The following is a 26885-nucleotide window of genomic DNA, read 5'->3' as shown; positions in this document are numbered from 1 at the left end:
TGGGACTATTTTCTTCATTTCTCTTTCTCCTGTTTCATTATTAGTGTATGGAAATACAACAGGTTTTTGTACATTGATTTTTTTATCCTACAACTTTACTAAATTCATTAATCAGTTTTAGTGGTTTAGGGTTTTCTATATATATAGATAGATAGATATCTATATAGATAGTACATATAGTATATATATATGTATACTAGTACTAGTACATATAGTGTGTGTGTGTATGTATATATATATGGTATGTTATCTACGGATAGTGAAAGGTTTCCTTTTTCCTTAACAATTTGCATGCCTTTTATTCCTTTTTGTTGTCTTGATTGCTGTAGCTAGGACTATATTGAATAAAAGTGGTGAGAGTGGACATCGTTTTTTCTTCACCTTACAGAAAATGCTCTTTTTCCCCCCTGATTATGATGTTGGCTGTGGGTTTTTCATAAAGGTCTTTATTATGTTGAGGTATGTTTCCTCTAGACCTGCTTTGTTGAAGTTTTTTATCATGAATGGGTGTTGTACTTTGTCTTTGTGCTTTGTGCTTTTTCTGTATCAAAAGGATAATATGATTTTTATCCTTTCTGTTATTGTGAGGTTATCTCATTGATTGATATGAAAATATTGGACCATCCTGTATCCCAGAAATAATGGTAGTAAATGATTTTTTAATATGTTATTGGATTCATTTTTCTAGTTTTTTTTTTTTTTAAGATTTTATTTATTTATTCGACAGAGATCACAAGTAGGCAGAGAGGCAGGCAGAGAGAGAGGAAGGGAAGCAGGCTCCCTGCTGAGCAGAGAGCCCAATGCGGGGCTGGATCCTGAGTCATGACCCGAGCCGAAGGCAGAGGCTTTAACCCACCGAGCCTCCCAGGTGCCCTGCTAGTATTTTTGTTGAAGATTTTTGTATCTGTGTTCATTGGAGATACTGGCCTATAATTCTCTTTGTGGTGTCTTTACTTTTAATATCAGGGTAGTACTGGCCTCATAGAATGAATTTGGAAGTTTTCCTTCCTCTTTTATTTTTTGGAATAGTTTGAGAAGAGTAGTATTAACTCGCCTTCTCATATTTGGTAGAATTCATCTGTGAAGCCATCTGATCCTGGACTTCTGTTCACTGGAGCCACCAGTGAACAAATAAATAAATACAAATAAATAAATACATTTTTTAAATCTTTTAAATCTTTTATTAACATATAATGTATTATTAGCCCCAGGGGTACAGGTCTGTAAATCGTCAGGTTTACACACTTCACAGTACTTACCATAGCACATACCCTCCCCAATGTACATAACCCAATCGCAAATAAATCCATTTTTTAAAAAATTAAAAAAAAAATGCTTAACCAGATGAGCCACCCAGGCTCCCCAGTGGTAGGTCTTTTTTTAATTCAAGAGTGGGAATTGACCAATGAAATGTAATTTTACTTATGAAAAATTAGGGACACAGATTTTTTTTTCTTAGCCCAAACTGAAGAGGTTACCACCCCTTTAGCAACTGTATTAGAAGATACAGATGAAGGCGTTATTTTTGCTGGCCAATACCAGTGTAAAGGAAAGGATGTCAGATACTTATCTTCCTCATAAATTACATTTAGAGTCTCTAGCATCTTTTAGTTTTGCAGCATTGTCAGTAGTCAGGAGCACTTGGTCCCTGTCCACAGGACTCAAAGGCTATCTTCCTCTCTTATGTTACCTGTTATGATACCCTGTCACTAGGTTCTAAACTGTGACTGACATGTTCTTTTGAATTGGGATCCAGGAAGACTTCTTAAACCTGCTGATGATAGGCTTGACCATAAGACATTACAGAGAGATTTACTGTAACTTGGTCATACCAGCATAAGACAACAGGGAATCAGCAGAAGGTTGTATACTAAAAGAATTCCAAGAAGCTTGTAAGGTTTTTTCTGAGGCGCCTATGATGTCTGTCCACAAAGTGAGTGCCTTGATCATTGGAGGTAGAGGAAAGTATACCCTAAGTGAGAAATACATTTTTTTTAAGTTATGTTTTGTTTTTACTTTGAGGGTATGAGCCTTGCAGCAGGGAAAGGCTTTAACTCATCCAGAAAACACACATACAAGAACAAGAACATTGATAGCCCATACTAAGTGGCCACAGAAGTCTGGCTGCTGGTATTCAGAAGGTCCAAAAGGAGATCTGAGGCGTCTGAGAACAAACAAAAACAATTTTTCCAGTGATTGTGGACCAGACAGGTCAGACCCTGCTGGTAGTTCTTGTAGTTTTCCACGAGTCTTCACGCCAGTACCTATTTGTAATTTGAGTCATCTAAATGTACTACCATGGGTGAAGGTATGCAAAAAATAGAAGATGGAATTTGTCAGGGAGCCAGGAAGAACCAAGCCTCTGTCTTAAGCCTCCCCATATGCCTGACTCTTTATTCAGTTTATAACCATTGCTTACCCATTTTAATTTTTCTGATTTAGGAGTACACTGTCACCATGTTACAAGGACGTTAGGAGCGCAAAAGTCTGGCAGTGAGGTGCCAATTTTGCAGAAGCAGAATGGACATTGTCTACATGTACCACAATTTTACAAATACAGTATAAAGAAGGCTTCATATTATTTATTTGACAATGCTTTCCATGTAATTTGCATGTCAAATAAGCCTGATTGGTTCAACAAATCCTTTGGAATATGCCAGGTCAAAAAGACTTCATTTAGAATTTGATTTGGAAAAGTTTGTCAAAAATATCAAAAAAGATTTTTAAAAATTATTTATTTTGGAGAGAGAGCGAGTGAGCATGCAAGCGTGGGGAGAGGGGCAGAAGGAAAGAGACTCTACAAGCAGACTCCATGCTGAGCACAGAGCCGGACATAGGGCTGATTCCACAGCCCTGACATCATGACCTGAGATCAAGAGTCAGATACTTAACTGAGCCATTCAGGTGCCCCAAAAATGTCAAAAAAGATTCTAAAGAACTCGCATGAGTAAGATAACAGATCATTAGGAAATTTAAGATTTAGAAGAGAAAGGAACTTTGACAGTCTTAAAAAAAAGACCAAAAGTCCAAGAAAACGTTGTCCCTTTAATAGAAAGCTAAATTCCAATCTCGCACCAGCTAACTTTTCATATTGAAAGTTATTTTTTTAATAAATTTATGTTAATCTTAAGCAGTTTGACTACACATTAAAATTCCTTTTTAGTGATTCCTTTTTTGGGATGTCTGGATGGCTCAGTGGCTTAAGCCTCTGCCTTCGGATCAGGTCATGATCTCAGGGTCCTGGGATCAAGCCCTACATAGGGCTCTCTGCTCAGCAGGGAGCCTGCTTCCTCCTCTCTCTCTGCCTACTTCTCTGCCTACTTGTGATCTCTCTCTTTGTCAAATAAATAAATAAAATATATTTTTTAATTCCTTTTTCATAAACCTTTTATAATTATTTTTTCTACACCCTAGTTCTATCCAGTGTTTAATAATTAATGGTTTAGTATTTTGTCGTATTTGGAAATGATCTAGATATTTAATGAATTTAACTCATCATTTAACTTAAAACTTTAAGATTTTACACTACCAAAAAGAATTGGGGAGACTCTTTAAAAAGGTTATCTAAAACTTTTATTTACTTGTTCTTAATTATATTTAAATTACTTACAAAAACTTCATTAAATCTTAGAAAAAGTCAGCCATTATCCGAAGCTATTATTTTTTGTATGATATCTTCTTGAGGTGGCAAACAGTCTAACAGCCTCTAAATGCTCGACTTCTGTCCAACAATTTTTGTGGCTCTTTGGCCTTCTAGATACGTGCTAGCAAGAGCCTTTATTTACATAAAACAAGAAAACGTTGCACCTGAACATACTAGAAGTACTCTGACCTGGCCACAAGGCCCTGTGTATACCATCAGCAATTCACATAGAACCTAGCTGGGGTTTTCCACACGGGGAATTGTTGTCTGAAGGCCTTGGCTCCTAGAAGACCCTTCTGCTGGCTCAACTGGGCTCCAGCATAACCATCTGCCATTTCAAGCTGACCTGCCCTGTAAAGGAAAGCCAATTAGGTCAGGAGCTGAATGGAAAAACACAAAACAGGGAGAGAGAGAGAGCACATAGAGGTCAAAAACAAGAGGAAATTACCACAGCCCTCAGAAACAGCAGGAAACACTGAACTCAAAGGGTTTGTGGGTACCATGTCTCTGTTTCTCATTCTCCTTGAATGCTGCCAGAAGTTTGCTTTGCTTTCCCTCACTGCCCACCAAATGGCTAAATAATAAAAATTCAAACCAGTAATTTTATTTTATTTTATTTTTTAAAGTAAGCTCTGTGCCCAATGTGAGGCTTGAACTCATGACCCCAAGATTAGGAGTTACATATTCTACCAACTGAGACAGCAGATTTAAATCAACCAAGCAGATTTAAAGATCGACTTAGCTTTATTAAATGATTCATAAATCCGACAACAGCTCATTTGGCAAGTACAATGTGGCTCTGAGGAGTTGTACAAAGTGAAAGGTTTTTATAGGCGGGTAAGGCAAGAAAGTTACTAGCAAAAGAAAAATTGTTGCTTAGGGGAAAAGCAGAGAGTCTTAGGCAGAGAGCATCATCTTTCCTTTGGGGCATGGAGTGTGCCCATGTGGCAGACTCATTGACACTGGTCCAGAAATTCCTAACCAGATTGTTTTTTCCTTCATTGTATATTTTGGCCATTCTTTGTTATAGATTAATTTACCACATAAGCGTGGGTGGCTCAGCGGGTTAAAGCCTCGTCCTTCCGCTCGGGTCATGATCTTGGGGTCCTGGGATCGAACCCCACATCAGGCTTTCTGCTCAGTGGGAATACTGCTTCCCACACCCCCGCCTGCCTCTCTGCCTACTTGTGAGATCTCTCTGTCAAATAAATAAAATCTTTAAAATATTTCTTTAAAAATTTACCATATAAGGATGGATTTATTTTGGGGCTTTCTACTCTCTTGTGTTATCTGTGTGTCTGTTTTTGTGCCAGTACCAGGTTGTTTTTATCACAGTAGCTTAATAGTATATCTTGAAATCTGGAATTGTGACACCTCCAGCTTTGTTCATTCTCAAAATTGCTACCGCTATTTGAAGTTCTTTGTCATTCTGTACAATTTTACAATTATTTATTCCAGTTCTGTGAAAGATGCAGTTGGATTTATTAACTCCTTGGTTTAGTCCTAGGCATTTTATTCTTTTTGGTGCAATTGTAAATGGAATTGTTTATTTCTCTGCCACTTTGTTACTAGTGTATAGAAATCCACCTGATTTCTGGGTAATAATTTTCTGTCTTGCAACTCTACTGAATTCACTTATTATTCCTAGTAGAGGTTTTTTGGCGGTGTTTAGGGCTTAGGATTTTCTGGGTGTAGTTTAGGATTTTCTTTGTATAGTTTCATCTACAGAGAGTGACAGTTGTACTTCTTCTTCAGCACTTCTCTGCCTTTTCTTTTTGTTGCCTGATAGCTGTGGCTAGGGCTTCCAGTACTGTGTTGAATGGAACTGGTAAGAGTGGACATCTTCATTTTTTCCTGATCTTCGAGGAAAAGCTCTCCATTATTCACCATTGTGTATGACGTTAGCTGTCAAATATGGCTTTTATTATGTTGAGGTGTGCTCCCTCTACACCCACTTTGTTGAGAGTTTTTATCATGGGTAGATAATATAATTTGTCAAATGCCTTTCTTTGCATCTATTAAGATGATGTGGTTTTTATCCTTCCTCTTATTAATGAGATGTACCACATTGACCAGTTTGTGACTACTGAGCCATCCTTGCATCCCAGGAATAAATTAAACTTAATCGTGGTAAATGATCTTCCTGCTGTATTATTGAATTCAGTTTGCCAATATTTTTTGAGAACTTTGCATCTGTGTTCATCATTGATACGGGCCTGTTTCCTTTTTTTGTAGTGTTTTTGACTGGTTTTGGTATGAGGGTAATGCTGGCCTCATAGAATGGATTTGGAAGCTTACTCTTTTTTGTTTGTTTGTTTTTGGAATATTTTTTGGAATATTTTGAGGAGAACTGGTGTTAAACTCTTGCTTAAATGTTTGATAGAATTCACCTGTGACTCTATCTGGTCCTGGACTTTTGTTTGTTGGGGTTTTTTGATCATCAGTTCAATTTCGTTACTAATAATGGGCCTCTTCAGATTTTCTGTTTCTTTGTGATTCAGTTTTGACAGTTTATGTATTTCTAGAAATTTATGTATTTCTTGTAGGTTGGCCATTTTGCTGGCATGTAACTTTGTAGTATTCTGTTCTGGAGTCAGACGCGCTACCATTGCGCCAGGAGGTCACGTATTCTGTTCTGATCTTTTGTATTTCTGTGGTGTCAGTTGTTGGTTACCCTCTTTCATTTTTTTTTTTTTAAAGATTTTATTTATTTATTTGACAGAGAGAAATTACAAGTACACTGAGAGGCAGGCAGAGAGAGAGAGAAGGAAGCAGGCTCCCTGCTGAGCAGAGAGCCCGATGTGGGACTCGATTCCAGGACCCTGAGATCATGACCTGAGCCGAAGGCAGCGGCTTAACCCACTGAGCCACCCAGGCGCCCCTCTTTCATTTTTTTGTGTCCTCCTTTTTTTCTTGATAAGTCAGGCTAAAAGTTTATCACTTTTATCGTTTCAAAGAACTGGCTCTTGGTTTCATTATTCTATTTCTTTTGGGGGTTTTAGTCTCCATTTCATTTATTTCTACTCATCTTTATTATTTTCTTCCTTCTACTAATTTGGGGTTTATTCTGTTCTTTTTCTAGTTTCTTTACACGTAGGGTTAGATTATTTATTTGAAATTTTTTGTGTTTCTTGAGGTAGGCTTGTTTCACTATGCATTTCCTTCTTAGAACTGCTTTCACTGTGTCCCCAAGGATTTTAAACCATTGTGTTTCATTTTCATTTGTCTCCTTGTATTTTTTTTATTTTCTCTTTGATTTCTTCATTGACCCATTGGTTGTTTCACAGCATGTGGTTAACCTCTATATATTTGTTTCTTACACTTTTATTCTTGTGATTTATTTCTAGTTTTCGTATGTTGTGGTTGGAAAAGATTACTGTGAATTGTCTTATTAAATTTAGTGAGACTTGTTTTGTGGCCTCACATGCGATCTGTTCTGGAAAATGTAATGTGTTCCCTTAAAAAGAATGGATAATCTGTTGTTTGGGGGTATGTATCTTTTAAGTCCCTCTGGTCTAATATGTTGGCTGAAAAACTACTGTTGCCTTATTTATTTTCATTCTTTATGATCTATCTGTTGTTCTAAGTGGGGTATTAAAGTCTCCCAGGATTGTATTACTGTCACTTTCTCCCTTCATCTATTAATATTTGTTTTATGTATTAGTAGGTGCTCCAGTGTTGGGTACATAGATATTTATAATTATTATAACCTCTTGTTAGATTGATCCCTTTATTATAATGTAATGCCCTTGTTTGTCTCTTGTTACAGTCCTTTTTTTTTTTTTTTTTTTAAGATTTTATTTATGGCGCCTGGGTGGCTCAGAGGGTTAAGCCTCTGCCTTCAGCTCAGGTCATGATCTCAGGGTCCTGGGATCGAGTCCCACATCGGGCTCTCTGCTCAGCAGGGATCCTGCTTCCTCTTCTCTCTCTCTGCCTGCCTCTCTACCAGCTTGTGATCTCTGTCAAATAAATAAATAAAATATTTAAAAAAAAAAAAGATTTTATTTATTTATTTGACAGAGATCACAAGTAGGCAGAGAGGCGGGCAGAGAGAGGAGGAAGCAAGCTCCATGCTGAGCAGAAAGGCCGACTTGAGGCTCTATCCCAGGACCCTGGGATTATGACCTGAGCTGAAGGCAGGGGCTTTAACCCACTGAGCCACCCAGGTGCCCCTACAGTCTTTATTTTAAAGTCTATTTTTTTTTTTTTAAAGATTTTATTTATTTATTTGACAGAGCGAGATCACAAGTAGGCAGAGAGGCAGGCAGAGAGAGAGGAAGGGAAGCAGGCTCCCTGCTGAGCAGAGAGCCCGATGCGGGACTCGATCCCAGGACCCTGAGATCATGACCTGAGCCGAAGGCAGCGGCTTAACCCACTGAGCCACCCAGGCGCCCTAAAGTCTATTTTTAATGATTTAATTATTGCTACTCTGGTTTGCTCCCCCCCATCAATTTGCATAGAGTATCTTTTTCTATCCCTTCACTTTAAGTCTGTATGTTTCTTTAGTACTGAAGTGAGTTTCTTATAAACTGCACTTAGATAGGTCTTATTTTTTTTAATCCAATCTGTCACCCTGTCTTTTTTTTTTTTCTTCTCAGCGTAACAGTATTCTTTGTTTTTGCACCACACCCAGTGCTCCATGCAATCCGTGCCCTCTCTTAATACCCACCACCTGGTTCCCCCAACCTCCCACCCCTTGCCCCTTCAAGACCCTCAGATTGTTTTTCAGAGTCCATAGTCTCTCATGTTCACCTCCCCTTCCAATTTCCCTCAACTCCCTTCTCTCTAACTCCCCTTGTCCTCCATGCTATTTGTTATGCTCCACAAATAAGTGAAACCATATGATAATTGACTCTGCTTGACTTATTTCACTCAGCATAATCTCTTCCAGTCCCGTCCATGTTGCTACAAATGTTGGGTATTCATCCTTTCTGATGGAAGCATAATACTCCATAGTGTATATGGACCACATCTTCCTTATCCATTTGTCCATTGAAGGGCATCTTGGTTCTTTCCACAGTTTGGCGACCCTGTGTCTTTTGATTGAAACTCTTAGACCATTTCATTTAATTATTTGATATATATATTCTTTTTGCCATTTTGGTGCTTTTGTATTTCTTCTCCATTTCTTTCTTGGTCTCTTGCTCTCACTCCTTGTGATTGATGACTTTCTTTAGTGTTTTGCTTACCTTTCTTTCTCTTTTTTATTTTTTGTGTATCTCTTACAGGTTTTAGGTTTGTGGTTGCCATAAGGTTCATATATGACATCCTAAGTGTTTAGCAGTCTGTATTAAGTTGATGGTTACTTAAGTTCAAACACATTCTAAAAGAAACTTCATTTTTTATCTCCTGCTTCCATACTTTATGTATATGTTGTCATATTTTATATCTTTTTAGTTTGTGAGTCCGCTTAACTGTTTTGTTTTTTTAAATATTTTATTTATTTATTTGACAGACACAGATCACAAGTAGGCAAAGAAGCAGGCACAGAGAGAGGAGGAAGCAGGCTCCCTGCTGAGCAGAGAGCCCAGTGCTGGGCTCGATCCCAGGACCCTGGGATCATGACCTGAGCCAAAGGCAGAGGCTTTAACCCACTGAGCCACCCAGCCACCCCACGCTTAACTGATTTTTAAATATAATGGGCTTTACTATTTCTATCTTTTAATCTTCAAGCATACTTTTTAAGTGTTTACTACCTTTAACCCATGGAAGTTTTCATTTCATAATTTTCTTCTAATTATGGCCTCTTCTTTTCCCCTCAAAGAAATCATTTGTATTTTTTTTTAATTTTTTATTTTTTTATAAACATATAATGTATTATTAGCCCCAGGGGTATAGGTCTGTGAATCACCATTTATATTTTTTTTATAAGGCCTCTACAGGTGATGAACTTTTTAAAACTTTGTTTTTCTGGAAAATTCATTAGTTTTGAATGATGTGGAGTATTCAGGTTGTAGATTTTTACAACTTTAAGCACTTTGAATATATCATATTGTCCCCTTCTGGCCTGTATAGTTTCTGCAGGGAAATCAGCTGATAGTCTGAGATTTCCTTTCTATGTAACTCACTGCTTCTCTCTTTCTGGTTTTTAAACCTCTCCCCTTTATCTTTGACATTTTAATTACTATTTGTGGTGTGGACTTCGTTGGGCTCATCTTTAGTGCTTCTCTACACTTCTTGAACCTAAAGGTCTGTCTCCTTCCCCGGGTAAGGAAGGTTTTCATCTGTCATTTCTTCAAATAACTTATCTGCCTACACCCTTCCCTTTCTTCTTCTCGGACCCCTATAATGCAAATGTTTTTTCACTTGATGTTGTCCAGGAGATCCCTTAACCTTTCTTTTCTTTCTTTTTTTTTTTTTTTTTTTTTTTTTTACTGTTGCCCTCTTTTCCATATCATTAATCTGTTCTTTTCTATCCTCTTATCTGTTGATTCCCTTTAGTTCATCTTTCATTTCAGATATTGTGTTCTTCAACTCTGATGCGTTCTTGTTAAATTTTCTCTTTGTTCAAGTTCTCAGTAAGTTTATCAACTCCATTGTCCAATCCAGTGAGCATCTTTATGTCCATAATTTTGAACTATTTATCAGGCATATTTCTTATTTCCATTCTATTTAGTCCTGTTTCCAAGGTTTTGGTTTTGTTTGAAGTAGACTCCTTTGTCTCCTCCTCTTGCTTTACTTTTTTTCTGTGAATTATATGCAACAACTGCTTTTCCAAAGTAGAATGACACTGGGTAGTCATTGCCTGTGGAGAATGTGTGCCTGGTGACTTTAGCTGGCTTTCTGAATGTGTGGATGTCATGGACTTGGGCCACTTGGGTGGGATGTACAGAACCAAAGCACGTACAGGCCAGGACAGTCTCACACCTCTCCACATAGAGTGCCCCCTGGCCAGACAGCTGGTGCTATAGTAGGTATTATCTGGAGACATTCCCAGGGTTTTTGCCTGCCTGGTAAGACAGTTGAAGCTGAAGAGGTTTCATTCTGGGCAGCTTGGGGCTCTCCATGGAGCTAGTGCCCTGGGCAGGACAACTTGAGTTTTACTGAGCATGGGCCAGGGCTTCCCAAGACCCTTCATGCAGGTGGCACCCTGGTTGGGTGTGAGCTAATTTGGATGGGCCTGGGATGCTCTGAACCGGGGGTGTCCTGGCAAGTTATCTGGAGGTGAAGTGGTGGGGGTCTGGATTATTCTGGGGTGCTTTGCGCTTGTGTCACCTTTGTGAGTCAGCTGTTGGGAACACTGACCATGGGTGTTCTGCTGTGGTCTCCACTGGGGCCACTTTCACGGACACTGTGTTGGTTTGGGTCAGGGGCCTGGTGCTGCTGAAGTAGTAAGCTGGCTGTAGTGCCCAGATGAACTTGTATGTGTGCTCTCAGGGTGGACAGGGAAGACCGTGATGCTCACCAGCCCCTCACAAGCCCCTACACTGCTTGGCAGAGTTCTGGGGCAGGATCTTTTATATTCTAGTTACCCTTTGAAACCTCATTGTTTTTTCTGTAGCCCAGGGCAGACAGATCTGCTCATAGTCCTTCAGTATTATCCCCTCCACTGTGGTTCTCAGTGTCAGGTTTGGGGGTTCCTTCATGACTATGTTTCTGTCTCTCTCTTGCCTTTTTGTATAGGATTTATCTTTTGCTGTGCAGAAGCTATTTGGTTAGCCCTTTATTGTTCTTCAGGAGGAAATAGGTGTAATTTGTTGGAGGAGCTGAGTTCAGGAGCGGAGTTCAGGGTCTTCCTATGTGGCAACCTTGGACTAGAACTTTTCATTTTGGTACAGTTTTCATATGGTTTGGTTTTGCTTAGTTAGCCAAGCAACATTATACCTTGTAGCATAACAACGGATTCTTCTAAGTTTCATCAATACAATTCTGTGTAAGGTGATGACATTCATTATCACTGTTATTTTTAATTTTGCTTTCCAGGAAATAACAGTACAACAACTAATGTCTCATTTGGACTCCATCAGGAAAGACATGGTCATCCTAGAAAAAAGTGAATTTGCAAATCTGAGAGCAGAGAATCAGGTGATACAGGTTTTGGGTCATTACTAATAAAATAACTGATTTCACATGTATTCCACTTGGTGAGGAGTAGGACCAAATAATGATTTTATGTGGTCATAGATCAAAGTATATTACATGTTTAACTGTAACTAAGTTTCTATGTATAAATCAGTTTCTTGAACAAGGATTAAGGGTTGTACCTTACACGTATACAAGTTATATGGAAGGGAAAATCTTTGAGCTCTTTATTATGTAAAATTTCTCATACAGCTCAATATAATGTTCTTGGAATTTAATGGGACATTTTCCATTTTACATGATTCTGTGCTAACTTTTGTCAGTTAAAACTTTATACTTCAGTTGGAATTTTGTTTACTACCTTAAATATTTTTAAATTTAGAATATCAGTCATGATTTAAAGGTAAAGTAAGAATACTTTTTTTGACTGTTCATAAGAATTTTTTGAATATGATGAAATATTTTCCTTTTTTGTGTAGTTATACTTAATCCTTGATTAGAAATGTATAGATATCGTCCAGTTTTTGCTATTGCAGGGTTTCAGATTTGTTGAATAAATTATGCTGTAGATGTTTGATGTAATGGCAATTGCATGTGATTTTCTTTATATCTAGAAAATGAAAACTGAATTGGAACAAGTTAAGCAACAACTGATTGTAAGTACTTAAGCACTTCAGAATATTTTACTAATTTCAGAACAAACATTATGAGATTTCTTAATATTTTCGTTTTCTTTAAAGAATGAAACCAGTCAAATCAGAGCAGACAATAAACTGGACATCAACCTAGAAAGGAGCAGAGTAACTGATATGGTAATGTGCTTCTAAATGTGCCTTCTTGGTAACTTAATTCCTCTAGCCTTTTTTTTTAACCTCCTGATTCATCATATCCTTTAGTTTACAGATCAAGAAAAGAAACTGATGGAAGCAACCACAGAATTTACCAGCAAGGTAAACTAGTATGTAAAAATGTCTTTTATCCATTCTCATGTATAACTGCTTATATGTGTTGTACCTGAACTGTGATCTCTGTCAGAATCTAGCTTTCCTGGTAACATATTTTATAACTAAATTATTTCTATAAACAAAAGATCTATTTTTTGAAAGACAAGGATTCACAACTAGCATTTTAAATGAAGGCAGAGGCTAACAGTAACTATCTATTGAATGCTTATTATGTATTAAATACTGTTTTGCTTGCTTTACTTCTGTTCTCCTTAGCCTCTAAAGGCCCCCTTTATTCCCATTTTGCTAGTTTGGAAAATGAGGCACAGGGAGATTAAAGTCACCTAGCTACTAAGTGTTGGAGCCAGAATGTGACCCTGGATTCTAAACTCCATATTCTACAACTGTTTACCTTCTCCTAAATTGCGATCCTTGTTTAATCTCTATGGCTTAAGTAAAACCCAGCTTTTTGAGTCAGCCTATAAATTCTACATTCCACCAGAAGAGACATCACTCTTTTTTTGTTGTTTTTAAGATTTTAGAAAGTGCACAACCCAGAGAGAGGCAGGAGAATGTCTTAAGCAGACTGTGCTGAGCTCAGAGCCACAGGCAGCGCTCAGTTTCATGACCCTGACCCTGAGATCACAACCTGAGCCAAAACCAAGAGTGGCAGTTTAACTGACTGTGCCACACATGTGCCTCGACGAGCATCACTCTTTCTTAATTATAATTAAATAGAAGGGAAGGCCTCATTTGTCTTTCCAATTATTCTATTCTGGTCTTTTCTTGGCCAGATAAAAGAAATAAACAAGGAAATCAGATTCTCTCTGAGAGCTAATTTCTAATCTCCATATGCCATCTTATCTTTCTACCTACCCTTTAGGGTATTTAACATGGTTAAATATCAAAAGTAGTCTATTCTTTTTGTCAGTTTGTAACTAAGTTCGTATGTTTTTTCTATCACTGTGCTTTTACTGTTTCCCCAGTTAAGACTTTTGCAATACAAAGTTAGCTCATAAGTAAGGGTTTCTAATATAAATGTTTGTGTCCATAATTCACAGGGACAAAATTTGTCTCATTCTTACTTTCTGCAGGATACCAAAACCAGAAGTATTATTTCTGAGACCAGTAATAAGATTGACACTGAAATTGCTTCTTTGAAAACACTGATGGAGTCTAACAAGCTTGAAACAATTCGCTACCTTGCAGGTAAGGCAATTTGCTCTCTTGTTAAAAAACAAAAATCAGTGGAGTAAATCTGAAGATCTAATTCACTTTTTTAAATTATTTGGGCTGCCTCTTATCTAGCAACTAGAGGGTATGGAAGCCCGATGCATTGTACAAAATGGAAGGTTTTTATAGGAAGAAAGGTGGGGCAAGAAAATTACTAGCAAAAGAAAAGGATTGTTCCAGGCACGCTCCCTTTCCCCTGAGGATAAAAACAAGGGGTCTTACACAAATTACCTTCTGTGTAGAGGGCCCATTCACTCATCAGAAGATCCCCCATTATTCAGTTAAAACTACATTTCTGGGAAAGTTTGAAAGTGCAGTTAATGTAGGTGTTAAGCCCTGATTTGACCTAAGTGACACCATTTGGGGCCTGTAGTTTAACAGTTCCCCCTTTGCTCAGTCTCAGCTTAACTGAAAAATGTGATCAAAATTTGAGACATTAGTGCTGCTCTCCGTTACCATTATGTTGTTGTTCTTTTTTCTGGTATTACTGGGGAGGAAGAATGTCCTTTGCCCTTCTAGCTGGACTAAGATTGACATGAGACAGATTAACAGGAGAAAACAGACATGAAATTCCAAAGACATTCAGGCAATGTGAGGCTTATATGACATCCTGAGGTAAGAATAGGGGGAGTAGGGGTTCTGAGGATATAAAGGGAAGGACAGCCATTAGCCTGAAGGTGAGAGGAGATGTTTGGAAAATAAAGGTTGCTGTTACACAAATAAGCATCTTAGGTAAAAAGGAATCTCAGTAGCTCTCTCAGGGTATAGGCTGTCCTTTCTATAATTGTAAACATAGGCATTTGGTGGGGAGGTAAGGAGTTTTTCCTAAATCTACTGGTTTTTGACTGCTTTTAACTGAAAGTAATGGGCATGGACAAAGTGGCCCATCTTAGTGCCTGCCCTTGGCACTTGAAGTTTCCTCTGAGACATCCCTGAAGTTTCACACACATAAAGTTGAGCCCTGGTAGATTGTTCCATCTTGTTGAATCAGTCTTTTAGTACTGTCAATAGATCAGCTCAGTTATAATCTCACTTCAGGAGGCCATGATGCAGGTATATTCTTAAAGTGAGCCTGTGATTTAATTAAATAATCAATCAGGTGTTCTGTTTCTATCAGAACAAAAGGAAATAATGGTTAAGGATTGGATCAAAGTTTCTGAGTTCTGAGGGTGGCCAGTCCTGACTTCTAGATGTCCAGTTGAACATATCCTCAGCTGGAGTGGGAGTAAAAAGTGACAGTCTGACAGATTTTCCTGGTTTAGAGTCCACATATCTCTGCTTTTGTGAGTGGCCCCTAGAACAACAGGGATGTAGAGGGTCTAGATGGGAGGTAGTGTGATCTTTCTGAAGGTTACCTCAAGTTGTTTTTATTTGCTTTGCAGGGCTTCAGGGAAGAGTGCAGTTTTAGTTCTCAAATGATTCCTAGTCAGAAGGGTAGGAGAAAAACTGAAAATATGAGTTTAGAGAGTTGTAGCTAGTCATTGGAGGAAACTAGAGGTAATCTGGATCTAGTCCAGTTTTTGATGAGTAGTATTAAAATCTAAATCACAGATGTGTTTTTCTTTCTGTAATCACCATTTCTACCAAAGATAGCCAAATTGACACTAATTTGTTTGCAAAGTAAGTTTGGTTTTAAAAGAACATGGCCTGATTAATTTACTTAAGTGCAGCAAGAATAGCAGTTGACCATATAGGCTCTTTAAACCTGCTTTGCTGGAACTATTCATAAGAAATCTCCAGATTAAATTGTCAGTTGCCATTAGACTTCACCTGCAGTACCTATAGATTTGGGTGAATTCTTTTCTCTAGGTTCCTGCACTGGCCAGGAAATGATCTTCTTTTCTTACCTGGTAAAGTTGCTGAGAACTCCATAAGCAATAGTTATCAGGCTGATATTTCCAAGGGAGCTTTATAGGCTCCATAAAATCCTTAAAGCTGTCTGGTCATATCTGAGTCCGTATAAATCTGTGTCTAAAATAGGACATTTAGTCAGAGCCTGGATCATATAACCAATTTACCCAATGTGTCCTGTTAAAAGGAGAATGGACTCTGAGAATACTCAATGGGTTTCTGAATGCTGGAGATGAATGTTCCAAATTGCTGTAAATCAATTAGATTAAGAAAAGTTTCCTTCAGTCTGAAAAAACAAAACATTTTAAAAAGTCAGCAGTGTTTCAAAGTCATAAAAATAATTCTTAGTTCATTCAGACCAATTTATTCTTATTCTGCTTGAATCTGGTTTTTTTTGTTTATTAGTTCAGAAATTCTTACCTGGTTCGGATTTATGATTTTAAGATTATTGGAAACTTTTGTACTCAGATTCTTTATGTGAGTCTCACTGAGGACATTTGCATTACCATCAGAGTAAAAGAGTAACTTAAAGATGACCATGGTTATAGATCTGATTAGACTTCATTACAATGCAGTTGATAAGGAAATTGTTTTGTCTATAATATACAACACTTCAAGATAACATATGAAGATACCAGATTTTTAGGAGTTTCACTAATTTTACTAACATGTCTATACAAACAATCTAAGAGGATTTAGTGTCACTTTGCAATGCTTCCGCTGCAATTTACTATACCACCTTTTCACAAAATTTTTTAAAGTTTTTATTATGATCCAGAAACATAAAAAATATTTAAAAGGTTTGAACATTTAATTATTATGAAATAGCATGTAATTATTTAGCCCAAGTGACAATAAAAGATTTCAAAATCAAAGAGAAGTGGTTACGTTGTTGTTAGCAAAATTTAGCTCTTTTAATATTGACTAAGTTTTCTTAAGTCTTCAAAGATAACCAAACACAGAATCCTTGTTTTCTTGGCAGATGACTTTAAAGGTAAAGAAAAGCTTTGTTTACAGTTTCTTACTAAGAGCAGACCAATAGTTCAAGAAAATTATTTGCTTACTTAAATTCATCCTAATCTTAACCAGTACTGATCACACGTAAAATTCTTTTCTAAAATTACTGTTCCATAAACCTTATCCAGCTTTATTTTTTACATTCAGATTTTGTCATAAGTTTTCCCTCTTTAACTGCCCTCACTTTAGGACAAAATTATCTTTTCATTCAGCAAAGCTATGTTTTTGTCAGCTGAAAGAAAACCAACCTCAAAGTAGGTTAGTAAATGCTTTTTTTGTCTCACCAAGGACCATAGCCTGGGAGACCGTCTTTCGTATTGCAAAGAACTGCTCAGAACTGCATACAAGGACATATACCCTCTCCCTTTTGTATCTGCAAAGTATAATCTGTTACAGTCCTTAAAATTGAAGTTTCTCTCACATCTGATTGTTAGAAAATATTGCTTGCATGCCTCTGTTTTAACTCGTTTTCTGCTTCTGCCTGTTTGATTTCTCCTTGGTCACTTGAGACTTCAAGTCAGAGAAGGCCAACATCAGTTGCATACTGCAGTTTAAGGACACAGTTCTTATTCCTCATACTCTGACTTTTCCCTACATACAGTTTTCCCCTTAACTCTTAGAAATTAATTTCTAGTGAAAACTATGTTATAAGCAGTTGTAAACTGTAATGTCTAGAAACATGTCCTTCATAGCAAATCACAAAACATTTTCCAACATCCAAATTTATCTTTAGTCTTTCTATAATAAGAAAGAAGTAGATAATTGAATGAGTTTATCTTAATTCGTTATTTTAACTTAGCAAAACATTAAAGTTTCAGGTTGCCAAAGATTTTGGAAGAAATTTAAAAGTTTACATACAAACCTTTTTTATGTTTATTTACTTGTTCTTAAGAATTATGTTCAGACTACCCACAAAACTTCTTTATAAAGTCAACCACTGTCCTAAACTTACTTTCTGTTAAGTTTTGCAAAAAAGGTAACATGAACATATTTAACTCTAAACACATGCATAATAGATGTGTCTTTAACCAACAATACTAAGTAATCACATGAACTTTGAAAACATGTGGATTAGTTTCTAGCTTTCTGAGTTTTAGAACACCCAGTCCTTAACAAGCACTTGTCTTCAAACCACTAAAATAGAGCTCTTTTACAAATTTTGGTATTACCACCCAGAGATAGAAAAAAATCTCACATTTATAGCATATATAGACAAATATAAGACTTTTGTTTGCACCTTTTCTTTATAGCTTTTGTTTTAACTCACACCTATCTAGAGGACATTAATTAAAGCCCTGATTTCCAAAGACCCCACCCCATTGAAAAACTTCTCCCTGACCTTGGTATTTCAAACAATGGCTCTCTTCTCCTGATAGGGGTAGGAAATTTACATTCCAGAGGTTTGAAGAGATCATCCAAGTTTTCTCTAAGGTGGAGATAGAATGTACCAGTTTGTTACCAGAGGTGCTAGAGTCTGCCACAAAAGCCCTTTTAGAAGTTGGCGTTTTTAATTTTCAGTCACAGGCAGTTGTGGGTTGTGTTTACATTTTAAAGACCTAAGAATTTCAAGGGACAGTGAAAGAATGCAAAACAAGTTTTTTCCTTCAGAGTTTCAGATTGCTATTTAAGATTTGGCATTTTTTCTTAAGTGCAGGACAGTTTAGTTCGATATTGTAATCTTGGAAAGCTATAGACATTCTAAGAGGCATTGGTGGGCTTTGTTTCTAGAGTTACAGTTCTACTTTTTCAGAGATCTGTAAAACAAAGACAGTTGTTACTAATTTCCATAAAATTGGATTGTGTCCTGAATGTCAGGGGATTGGTCTGTTTTTTGAACTAAATTTGCTTTATATCAGAATTTTAACTAAAATTGGAATCAGAAACTTTATGCTTTTGTAAAATCTTTCTGAAGCACTTTAACAAAACCCTTTTTTCTGGGTGTATAGTTCAACCCTGGCTTTTCTATTAGCCCCTGAGTATTGGCCCTTTGCAAACCATTTGTAGGAGGAGCTAGGAAAAATTGTGGTCATTGTTCCTCTCCATAGAGGGGCTGCGAATAGCCATTAATCTTTTTAATTCTTCTCTAAATATGGCAGGATCTTCTGAAAGTAGAGGTGAAAGAGCTCTATAGTTTAAAAGATTTTCTGCTGTCCAGGGAACACAATTTCTTTTGTGACAGGTGGTCTAGGATCTACTTCTAAAGGACGTTGCATAGAAATGCCTAAAACTGGCAGAGCCTGATTTCAGAGCCCTGGAAGAGAGAAGCAAAGACACTTACTACCAGTGTTGGGTGCTTTTGTTAACATTCCTTTTCTGGCTTTCAGCATTTATATGAGCAACCTATATACTTTTAACCTAGAGATTAGGCCAGAGATCTCTGTTAATCCTATAGGGAAATGGATGTGAAAATAGTCAGATGAGACTGGATTTTAAGAAGGGGCATTTATGTTGGATATGGACATTGATTTTTGTCTGAAGTGTGATTTCTCTTCATTTTGTCAGGGGAGTCCCTAAGGCTAGCCATTATACTAATACAATTGAGAGCTACATTTAAATAGGTATTTTTAAAATATAGCCAATTTAAAGGATCCACTGTCTAGGCATTGACAAATGAGATCCATCAGTAGTAACTCACATCTGTTAGAAGTAACTAAATGGCTTAGCCAAAAGCATTCAGAGAAAAGTGGAGATAATGTAGCCCCCGTGATCCAAAATTAATCTAAGGAAGTAAAGGCCTTCATAGGTAGTAAGGATAATGCAATGAAAACCATCTCTGATCTCCCACAAAAATTTGAGACTCCTCCCATCACAAACCCACTAATTTGTGACACCAGGCAGGTGCCACCTAGGAATGGGACTTTCCAGCAGTAACAGTGAACAAATGTCCCCATGGCCTGGGACCTCTCACAAGAAACTCTGCTAGCTGGCATAGCTAAACAGACTGAGAACCCGCCAATTCAAGTGGCCATCAAGGTACACCCTCTGGATAGCGGAGACCAAAAAGAATATTCTCAGTGATCACAAAGCCAAGCTCTTAGGACATAGAATAAGACAAAAGGAAAAAAACCATCCAGTTTTTATTGTAGCTAAGCCTTGGGTTTTTTGGAGCTACACTAATATCTGGGAGGCTTATGCGGTGGATTGTGTGTTTTATAGTGTTCCTTGTTGCACAGAAGCTTTCTGGAAGTTGGCAAGTGACTTGTGTCAATCTAAGCATCCATGACCAACTTATCCTAGCAGTGGAGTCTCTCAGCTAGGTGGCAAGCACTCTACTGGCTTTTAAGTGCTAAACCCATCCCCACCAGTTTGGTGGCTTTGGCTTCCAAGATGTCCCTTAGCAACAGCTTTTACCTCAACTATGACAAATGACATAAAAGACACAGGAAAACAAAGTTCCTGGGATGAAATGGATCCGTAAACAAGGAGTCTACCAAATTTACCAAGAGTCACTAAGCCTAAGGAACTAGTTCCACAAATAGTTTCTCCTGCTCATTTTCATTTAGAAAAAGTGTTCTCACCACTATTGCTCTTGACTCAGACTTCATAGAGATTCCAGGAGACAGAGGTGATAAGAAATCTTACCTTCTGCTGGCTATATGTCAGATTTCCCAAGGATCTCTCTGCTGCAGCAATGCTGGGGGAGAGTGGTATCCAGTGAGTTTAAAACATCCTGCTCTTTATGCCAGCTGTCAGGAAGGATGAATGTCCGCCCTTCAAGGTTCTTCTGGCTAGATGCAGAATCAAATTGACATGAAGCATTAATGAGAGAAATTCAAATTTGGTTTCATATGTACATAGGGAATCCAAAGACATGAAAATCCAAAGACAGGCAACGTGAGGCTTACATGACATCCTGAGCTAAAGAGAGGGGTTACAGATCCTGCAGATAGAAAGGGGAGGAAGATCCATAGGGGCCAGTCAAAATCCAAACAAGTCAGAGACTCTGGAGGGAATCATCTTTTTAAGCCAAGCAACTTGTTCTTTGATCTTCTATAACTGAGTTTCAGCTTTCCCATAAGTGTTGGTTGAGGCACAGCAGGTGGTTACCAGAGCATAGACACCACTTTGCTCAGCTGAAATATAATCAAGCTAGTCTCTTATCAAGGACAACTTTGGCTACAGAATCTAAGGATCTTTGGTGGACTGCTAATTTTTTAGCAGCAGATTTTGTAATAATTTAAGAATTAAGGAGAAGTTCATGACCATAGCCTCATTTATTTTTATCACTAAACAGGGAAATAGGGATCTGCCAAAAGGAGTGAATCCTAAATCAGAAAAGCATCTTGGTATAAATCCTTTAAACTTAGGGGAGTCAAAACAATGAAATGTCTTATTTTGCTTGTGAAAAGTTAAAGGTCTTTACATAAAAGACAAATAAAATAAACATGAACCTCAACACACTAGCAGTAACCAAAATATGTCGCTACAGACTGTCCAAGAGGCCATGCATACCACCAGCACTTCCTAAACTGGACTCAAGCAGACTGTGGACTAGAAATGAGGAAAGGACTAAACCAGTAAACCCCAATAAGGATTTAGGAGAAGGATTAGGGGAAGGATTCCAACATTGAATTATAGACTGAACCAAGGGCTGAGGATTGGTGCTCCAGTAGAGCCTCCTTTGTTAGTCTAGACTGAGTCATCAAGCCTGGAGTGGAACACCAATTAGATGGGTAGCTTGAACGCAAAAAGCAGAGCTGAAACTGATATACCAAAGGCCCCCATATGGCAAGAAAGACAGTGAACTCATAGCATATTCAGGGTGCCATACCTGTGTTTCTCATTGTTCCTAAATGCCAATAGATATTTGCTTCAGATCCCACCACTGCCAGCCAATTCTGTTAAAAAAAAAAACAAAAACAAACAAACAAAAAAAAACTGAGTAGACTTGAGGATCTAATTGGCTGTATTAAATCATTCCTAAATTGGGCAGCATCTTACTTAGCCAGTAGAGGGGAGCTCCCAGGAGTTGTACAAAATGTACCGTTTTGGGGTACCTGGCTGGCTCAGTTGAGAGAGCTTGTGACTCTCGATCTTGGGATTGTGAATTTGAGCCCCACATTGGGTATAGAGATTACTTAAATAAAACTTAAGGGAAAAAAAGGTAAAAAGGAGAGAGGAGCAAGTGGGTTATTAGCAAAAGGATTATTCCAAGCAGTCACTTTCCCCTAGTGGAAGAGCCCGGAATCTTTTGCAGATTACATCATCTTGTGGGGGATGGAGAGGACTTATGTGGCAGACTTATTGCTGGTCCACAAAACTCCTGGCTGACTGGTTAAGACCACACTAAGGTTCAAACTACAGTCAGATACTAAGCTCCAGTCTGGGGACTTGGCCTAAGTGATCCTATTTGGGGCCCCTGGTTTTCCTTTTAATGTTTTGTCAGAGAAAATAATTGTTGTCATTTGATATTGAGATCTGTTGGCTCCTATCTCCCAGGGTAACCATGGAGCACAAAAGAAAAAAAAGAGGATCTAGAACACGTTTCCTTTATCACTGGGCAGTGCTGGAAGAATAGAAGTTTAACAGCACTAAGTTTAGGATATAAGTTTAATGGGGGACTCTGCAACCTACTAATAGGAAAAGGCATATGGATATCAAAGAAATACATAAATACAAGTACGAAGTGATACAGAGATAAATTGGTTGTTCCATAATGGAAACAAAATGAAAATTTTACTTTTATTCCTATGTTCTTCCATAAGGACTTTAGGGGACTTACAGAGAAAGGTCACTAAAACAGTGGCAAAAACCATGGCAAGAATAGGGGGAAAATTACCTTTTACTTTGAATCCAGCTGAGCACAAATATTAGAGACCCAAAAATTAGATTGTCACATACTGAGCTCCTCAAGTACCATGTGACCTGACCCAGTTACAGAACCCAAAGGAATGAGAAGAGTGCCCTACTTTCATAGTGCTTTCTTTCTTTTTATAAAAAGTTATGTTTTACTGTTAGAATATATTTCTTTTTAGGCTTTGTTTTCTGCATATAAGTATTGCAGATTATTACAAATAATAACTGGATTTGTATTATACAGACTACAGCTTTTTCAAATTTAACCAAATGTTTTATCTTTGCAAATCTGTACATATGTATCTTTTTAGTAGAAAGTATTCCATTGTATGAAAATGCTCTAATTTCTCCAGACCTCTGTTAGCAAACATTGTGCTCCTGATTTCTCATTATTAGAAATGATATTATACCCAACAGTCGTGTGTGAGGCATGTGCACACACACACACATATCATTGTGCCCTTATGCTAGTAGTTCTATATAATTGTTCAGGAACATCTAAAGTTGGGGGACCAAAAGATATGCACATCTAAAATGGTTTATATTACTGAACTGTCCAAAATAAAACTGATTATACTGTCAGTGGTTTTCTGGGCAGCCTCTGAGAGTAAATGTGGAGCTCCCAGCCTTCAGCTCATAATACCTCCCTTCCTCTCTTCAACTTGAATCTTTTAACATATTTTATCTTTTTAAAATACCTAGCTTCTGTTGAAGATTCATTTGAAAAAGAGTTCTAAGGCTAAAGTAAGTTTTGAAAACCACTATTCTAGCAAAGTCTCTGGAACCAGAGATCTTCAGTTCACTGGTGATTCACAAGTTACAAAATAGCCCAGTTTGCAGTATTCATTCCCATTTTCAAAATAGATCTCAGAGCAGCCCAGGTTAGGAGGAGCCTCAGATTCCACTGACCTGACCCTGGAGTGTCTACCTAGACCGGTCTCTTAAAGTCCCTTTTACCCTCAGTTTGAAGATGGTGGTCTCCAGAAAGCTTTCTTTCAGTAGTGGCTGAATGTAAGGCAGAATTGAATAGAATTCAGTGGCAGTGACAAAAGAATTTAATACATCATTGTTTACAAAAATACTTTTTCTGAGTTTACTTCCTTTCCTTTTTTCATAAAGCCATTCTGAAGGCATTTTCTTTCTTCTACCTTATCCTTCAAATCTGTTATTGCTGCTGTTACTGTTAAGCCTTTTAGGAAATTAAAATCCCATACTCTTGGTGGTAAATTAACATCATGAGTGGATCCATTGCATGTAGAATACCTGAGATGTTGCCAAGAAAACAGTAATATTCCACTTATGCACATACTAAATTTAATCAAGAGCAGAGAGGGAAAATAAAAAAAGATACTAATAAAGCCCCAGCTTTTCAAGATCTTGGGATTTCCTTAGAAAAGAAATCCCTATAAAATTATAAATTGTAATCAGTTTGGTTAATGTATTAGTTTACATATTGAATTATGGAAGGGCACAGATAGATAGAGCTTGACCTCAGAGATAATTGGAATCACAGTTTACTCTGTATCTTGTCTCTGAATATCTGCCTTATTCTCTTATGCCATCTTTTTCCCTCCATCGGAAACATGACTGTTAGTAGCTTCTAGACTCATGATTCAAGTTTCACCAATGAAGAAAAATTACCGCTTTCCTTATTTCCAAGTCAGAAAATCCCTGGGAAGGCGTGTGAATGGCCCTATTTGAGTCAGACACCACTCTTTGACCCAAGTCACTATTGCCAAGAAGATAAGAGCTGTAAGATAATGGTCATTCCCTGTGATCTGTATAGTTAATGCAGCAGATTCTGTTCCAAACAGACAAGTAAGAAGACAAGCTAACATTACAGAGTACTGATGAGGTAACATGTACATGCTCACCTGAGCATCCTATGCAGGGATGTGTCCTTGACAGGCCATGAAAGATAAAGGGGAAAGCAACCTGGGTAGCAAAAGAACACCAATGAGACGTGGTAACCACTCACAACAGAAACTTCAATATAGTAACCATTGTGTTATATATTCTAAAAATGATTGAAATGCCGCCTCCACAGTAAATAAGTGTTTATTTGGTAGGCAAAGAAAATTTATCAGCTGTCTGGGTTAACAGAGAACTTAATCACCTACACAGCACTATATGGCTCAAGAAATGACAAATCAGATTGAATCCTTCAGTTTGGGCAAGGGATAAGATTAACAGAATGGTTTTTAAACAATAACTCTGGACTCAGGTACACATAATGTTGAGTCCTTGTTCCACCACTTGCCAGCAGTTTCTAACTTTGGACTTGTTGCCTTCTCTCTACAAGGGGATAATATCACCAATCTTACATGGTTTAACTGTGGTTAAATAAGGTAATGTATGTAATTGCTCAGCACACTGCCATGGAACATGGTAAAGAGTATCAGGATCAAATGGATGAATGGATAATTGACCAGAGTGTGTAACCGACAAGAAACTTAAATGTTACTTCTTTTTCCTCAATATCCAGCCTCCCTCTGTGATTTAGACCTAATCCCATTTCTTAAAATTAAGGAAATGAAAAAATAAATAAGGACCTTGTCATTAACCAAATTTCAATTAGTTATTAAGATCAAATAGGATAATGTGTGGAATTATGTGTTTAAATTACAGTCGCTTTACTATGGAAGGCTGTTTCTTGAATCTTTAGTCATAAAAATTTGCCCTTTATCTCTGGTTCTCTATTTTAAAAGTCAAGGCTGTTTAAACAAACTAGAAACTAGGGAGTCCCTAAAAGCTTCACGCAGATTCAGTTTCTTAAAGGAGAACCAAAAGTTTTCAAAATGTCCATATATAAAAGAGCAGTGGCATATTAACTACTTTAAAAGCCTTTTCTTCTACCTGTAATTTTTTAGAGGATTTTCATTAAAATTTCACTTATAAATTTTTTATAATCATGAAATTGTTTTTAAATGTACTGAAAGGCATACTTTTATGGATGATATGGATGTCTATTTTATTAGCTTAACTACATCATTTCTTAATACAGGTAAGGTTTTCTCACTTATAAGATCTAAAATTAGATTGCATAATTACTTAAAAGTAGTCATGGTTAATGTAATGCTAATGACTTGAAGCACTAATTATAGATTCTAACTGACATAATTTGTAAACTGTCATCCTTATTCTCGTTTAAAGTATAGGAAGCTTTTTTAAATTGGTATTTATTGTGCCCTAAAGGATATACTTTACCCCTAGCATAATTTTTCTGGGAACAAAACACTGAAGGTAGAAAATTGGTGGGATTTCCTTGGTTCTGTGCTCTTCGTTTAATTTGAAGATGACAGTATTGTGTTTGTCTCTGCAAAATAGTATCAAATGCGTGATCCATAACATGGTATCTTTTCACAGCCTCAGTGTTTACTTGCCTAGCAATAGCATTGGGATTTTACAGAATCTGGAAATAGTTGAGAAACTATGACAGTATGCCGCTGCTGCCGCAGACTTGAGAACACTACGCCAGGCTACGTTTACTCTGAACATGGAAGTTGCAGCAGATACTCAATACAGCAAGATTATTCAGAGTACATATGGACTAAAAAATATTTTTAAGTGGGAAGATACGCTTTGAGTTGGTGTTTTGTGTGCCTTTATTTATTTTATTATGTTAAAAAGCTATCATTCAAAACCTGATTGAGATAAAGAGGCTTTTTGTCTTTACCCTTTTCATGGTTCATAGAAACTGATCCAGAGTTCTCTTGTGTTTGCTTGAACAAATGTGTATCATTTAGGATTTCTTTGATGTCTGCTGCAAATTTAAAAACTACTCCCAAGCCTACATACTTGTTATTGTATTCAGCTTCCCTGGTAACTGCTGCACAGTTACTTTTTCATAGAAAATAAAATCTTGTTCTAACAAAGTTGCTTGGATTTTCAAGGCAACTTACCATATATGGAGACTGGGTTTCTTGGCAGTAAATTAAAACAAGGAATTTTAAAATAATGTGTGCCCTAGTGCAACTGTAGGACACCTGGTGTGAAATCTTCAAGTTGCTATGACTTGAGCTCTGATTATTACATATACTTAAAAATTTTTGAATTTACAAATACCAGTTTATCCCTGCTTCTTAGGGACCCATCTTAAATTTATTACATAAAATGAAGAGGTGTTTTTTTTGTTTTTTTTTTTTAATGATTCACTTAAATTCAATAAACTTCTACTTGGTGACTAAGTAGACCAAGCAGGATTATATAGGGACCAGTGAAGAGTCAGTAAAAACCCTTCACTGTATTTGAAAAACAGATCAAAGTTTATAATTCCTATTTTTGTCAGTCTTCAAGAATTTAGATACATGAATATTTAACAGTATGTAATTTTTTTTAATATAAAGAAAAAAAAACAAGCAATGGAAAAAGCAGTGGTC

At 37.2% G+C, this 26885-nt stretch overlaps 1 protein-coding gene and 1 long non-coding RNA gene across 2 annotated transcripts in view; one reads left to right on the top strand and one right to left on the bottom strand.

Annotated features, from left to right (window-relative positions):
- Window positions 1–26412, top strand: part of CCDC90B (coiled-coil domain containing 90B) — a 37778-nt gene extending 11366 nt beyond the window's left edge. Inside the window, exons 4-9 of the mRNA XM_004763477.3 lie at window positions 11567–11668; window positions 12280–12321; window positions 12406–12477; window positions 12562–12615; window positions 13704–13818; window positions 25873–26412. Coding sequence (XP_004763534.1) covers window positions 11567–11668; window positions 12280–12321; window positions 12406–12477; window positions 12562–12615; window positions 13704–13818; window positions 25873–25928 — 441 coding nt within the window. The 3' untranslated portion in view covers window positions 25929–26412. The remainder of the gene's footprint in view (window positions 1–11566; window positions 11669–12279; window positions 12322–12405; window positions 12478–12561; window positions 12616–13703; window positions 13819–25872) is intronic.
- LOC123389598 lies at window positions 3297–25883 on the bottom strand. The gene is made up of 4 exons (XR_006604227.1): window positions 24381–25883; window positions 21482–21548; window positions 15690–20438; window positions 3297–3994 (listed from the first exon to the last, which is right to left on the bottom strand). It is a non-coding gene; the product is annotated as an uncharacterized LOC123389598 (long non-coding RNA).
- Window positions 26413–26885: the final 473 nt, after the last annotated feature.

The sequence above is a fragment of the Mustela putorius genome, unplaced genomic scaffold (genome assembly GCF_011764305.1).
Source record: "Mustela putorius furo isolate JIRA1106 unplaced genomic scaffold, ASM1176430v1.1 tig00003987_pilon_pilon_pilon, whole genome shotgun sequence".
NCBI classification, from domain to species: Eukaryota; Metazoa; Chordata; class Mammalia; order Carnivora; family Mustelidae; genus Mustela; species Mustela putorius.
The sequence above is the reverse complement of the archived record's forward strand: the minus strand, read 5'-3'. Positions and strand labels throughout refer to the sequence as shown.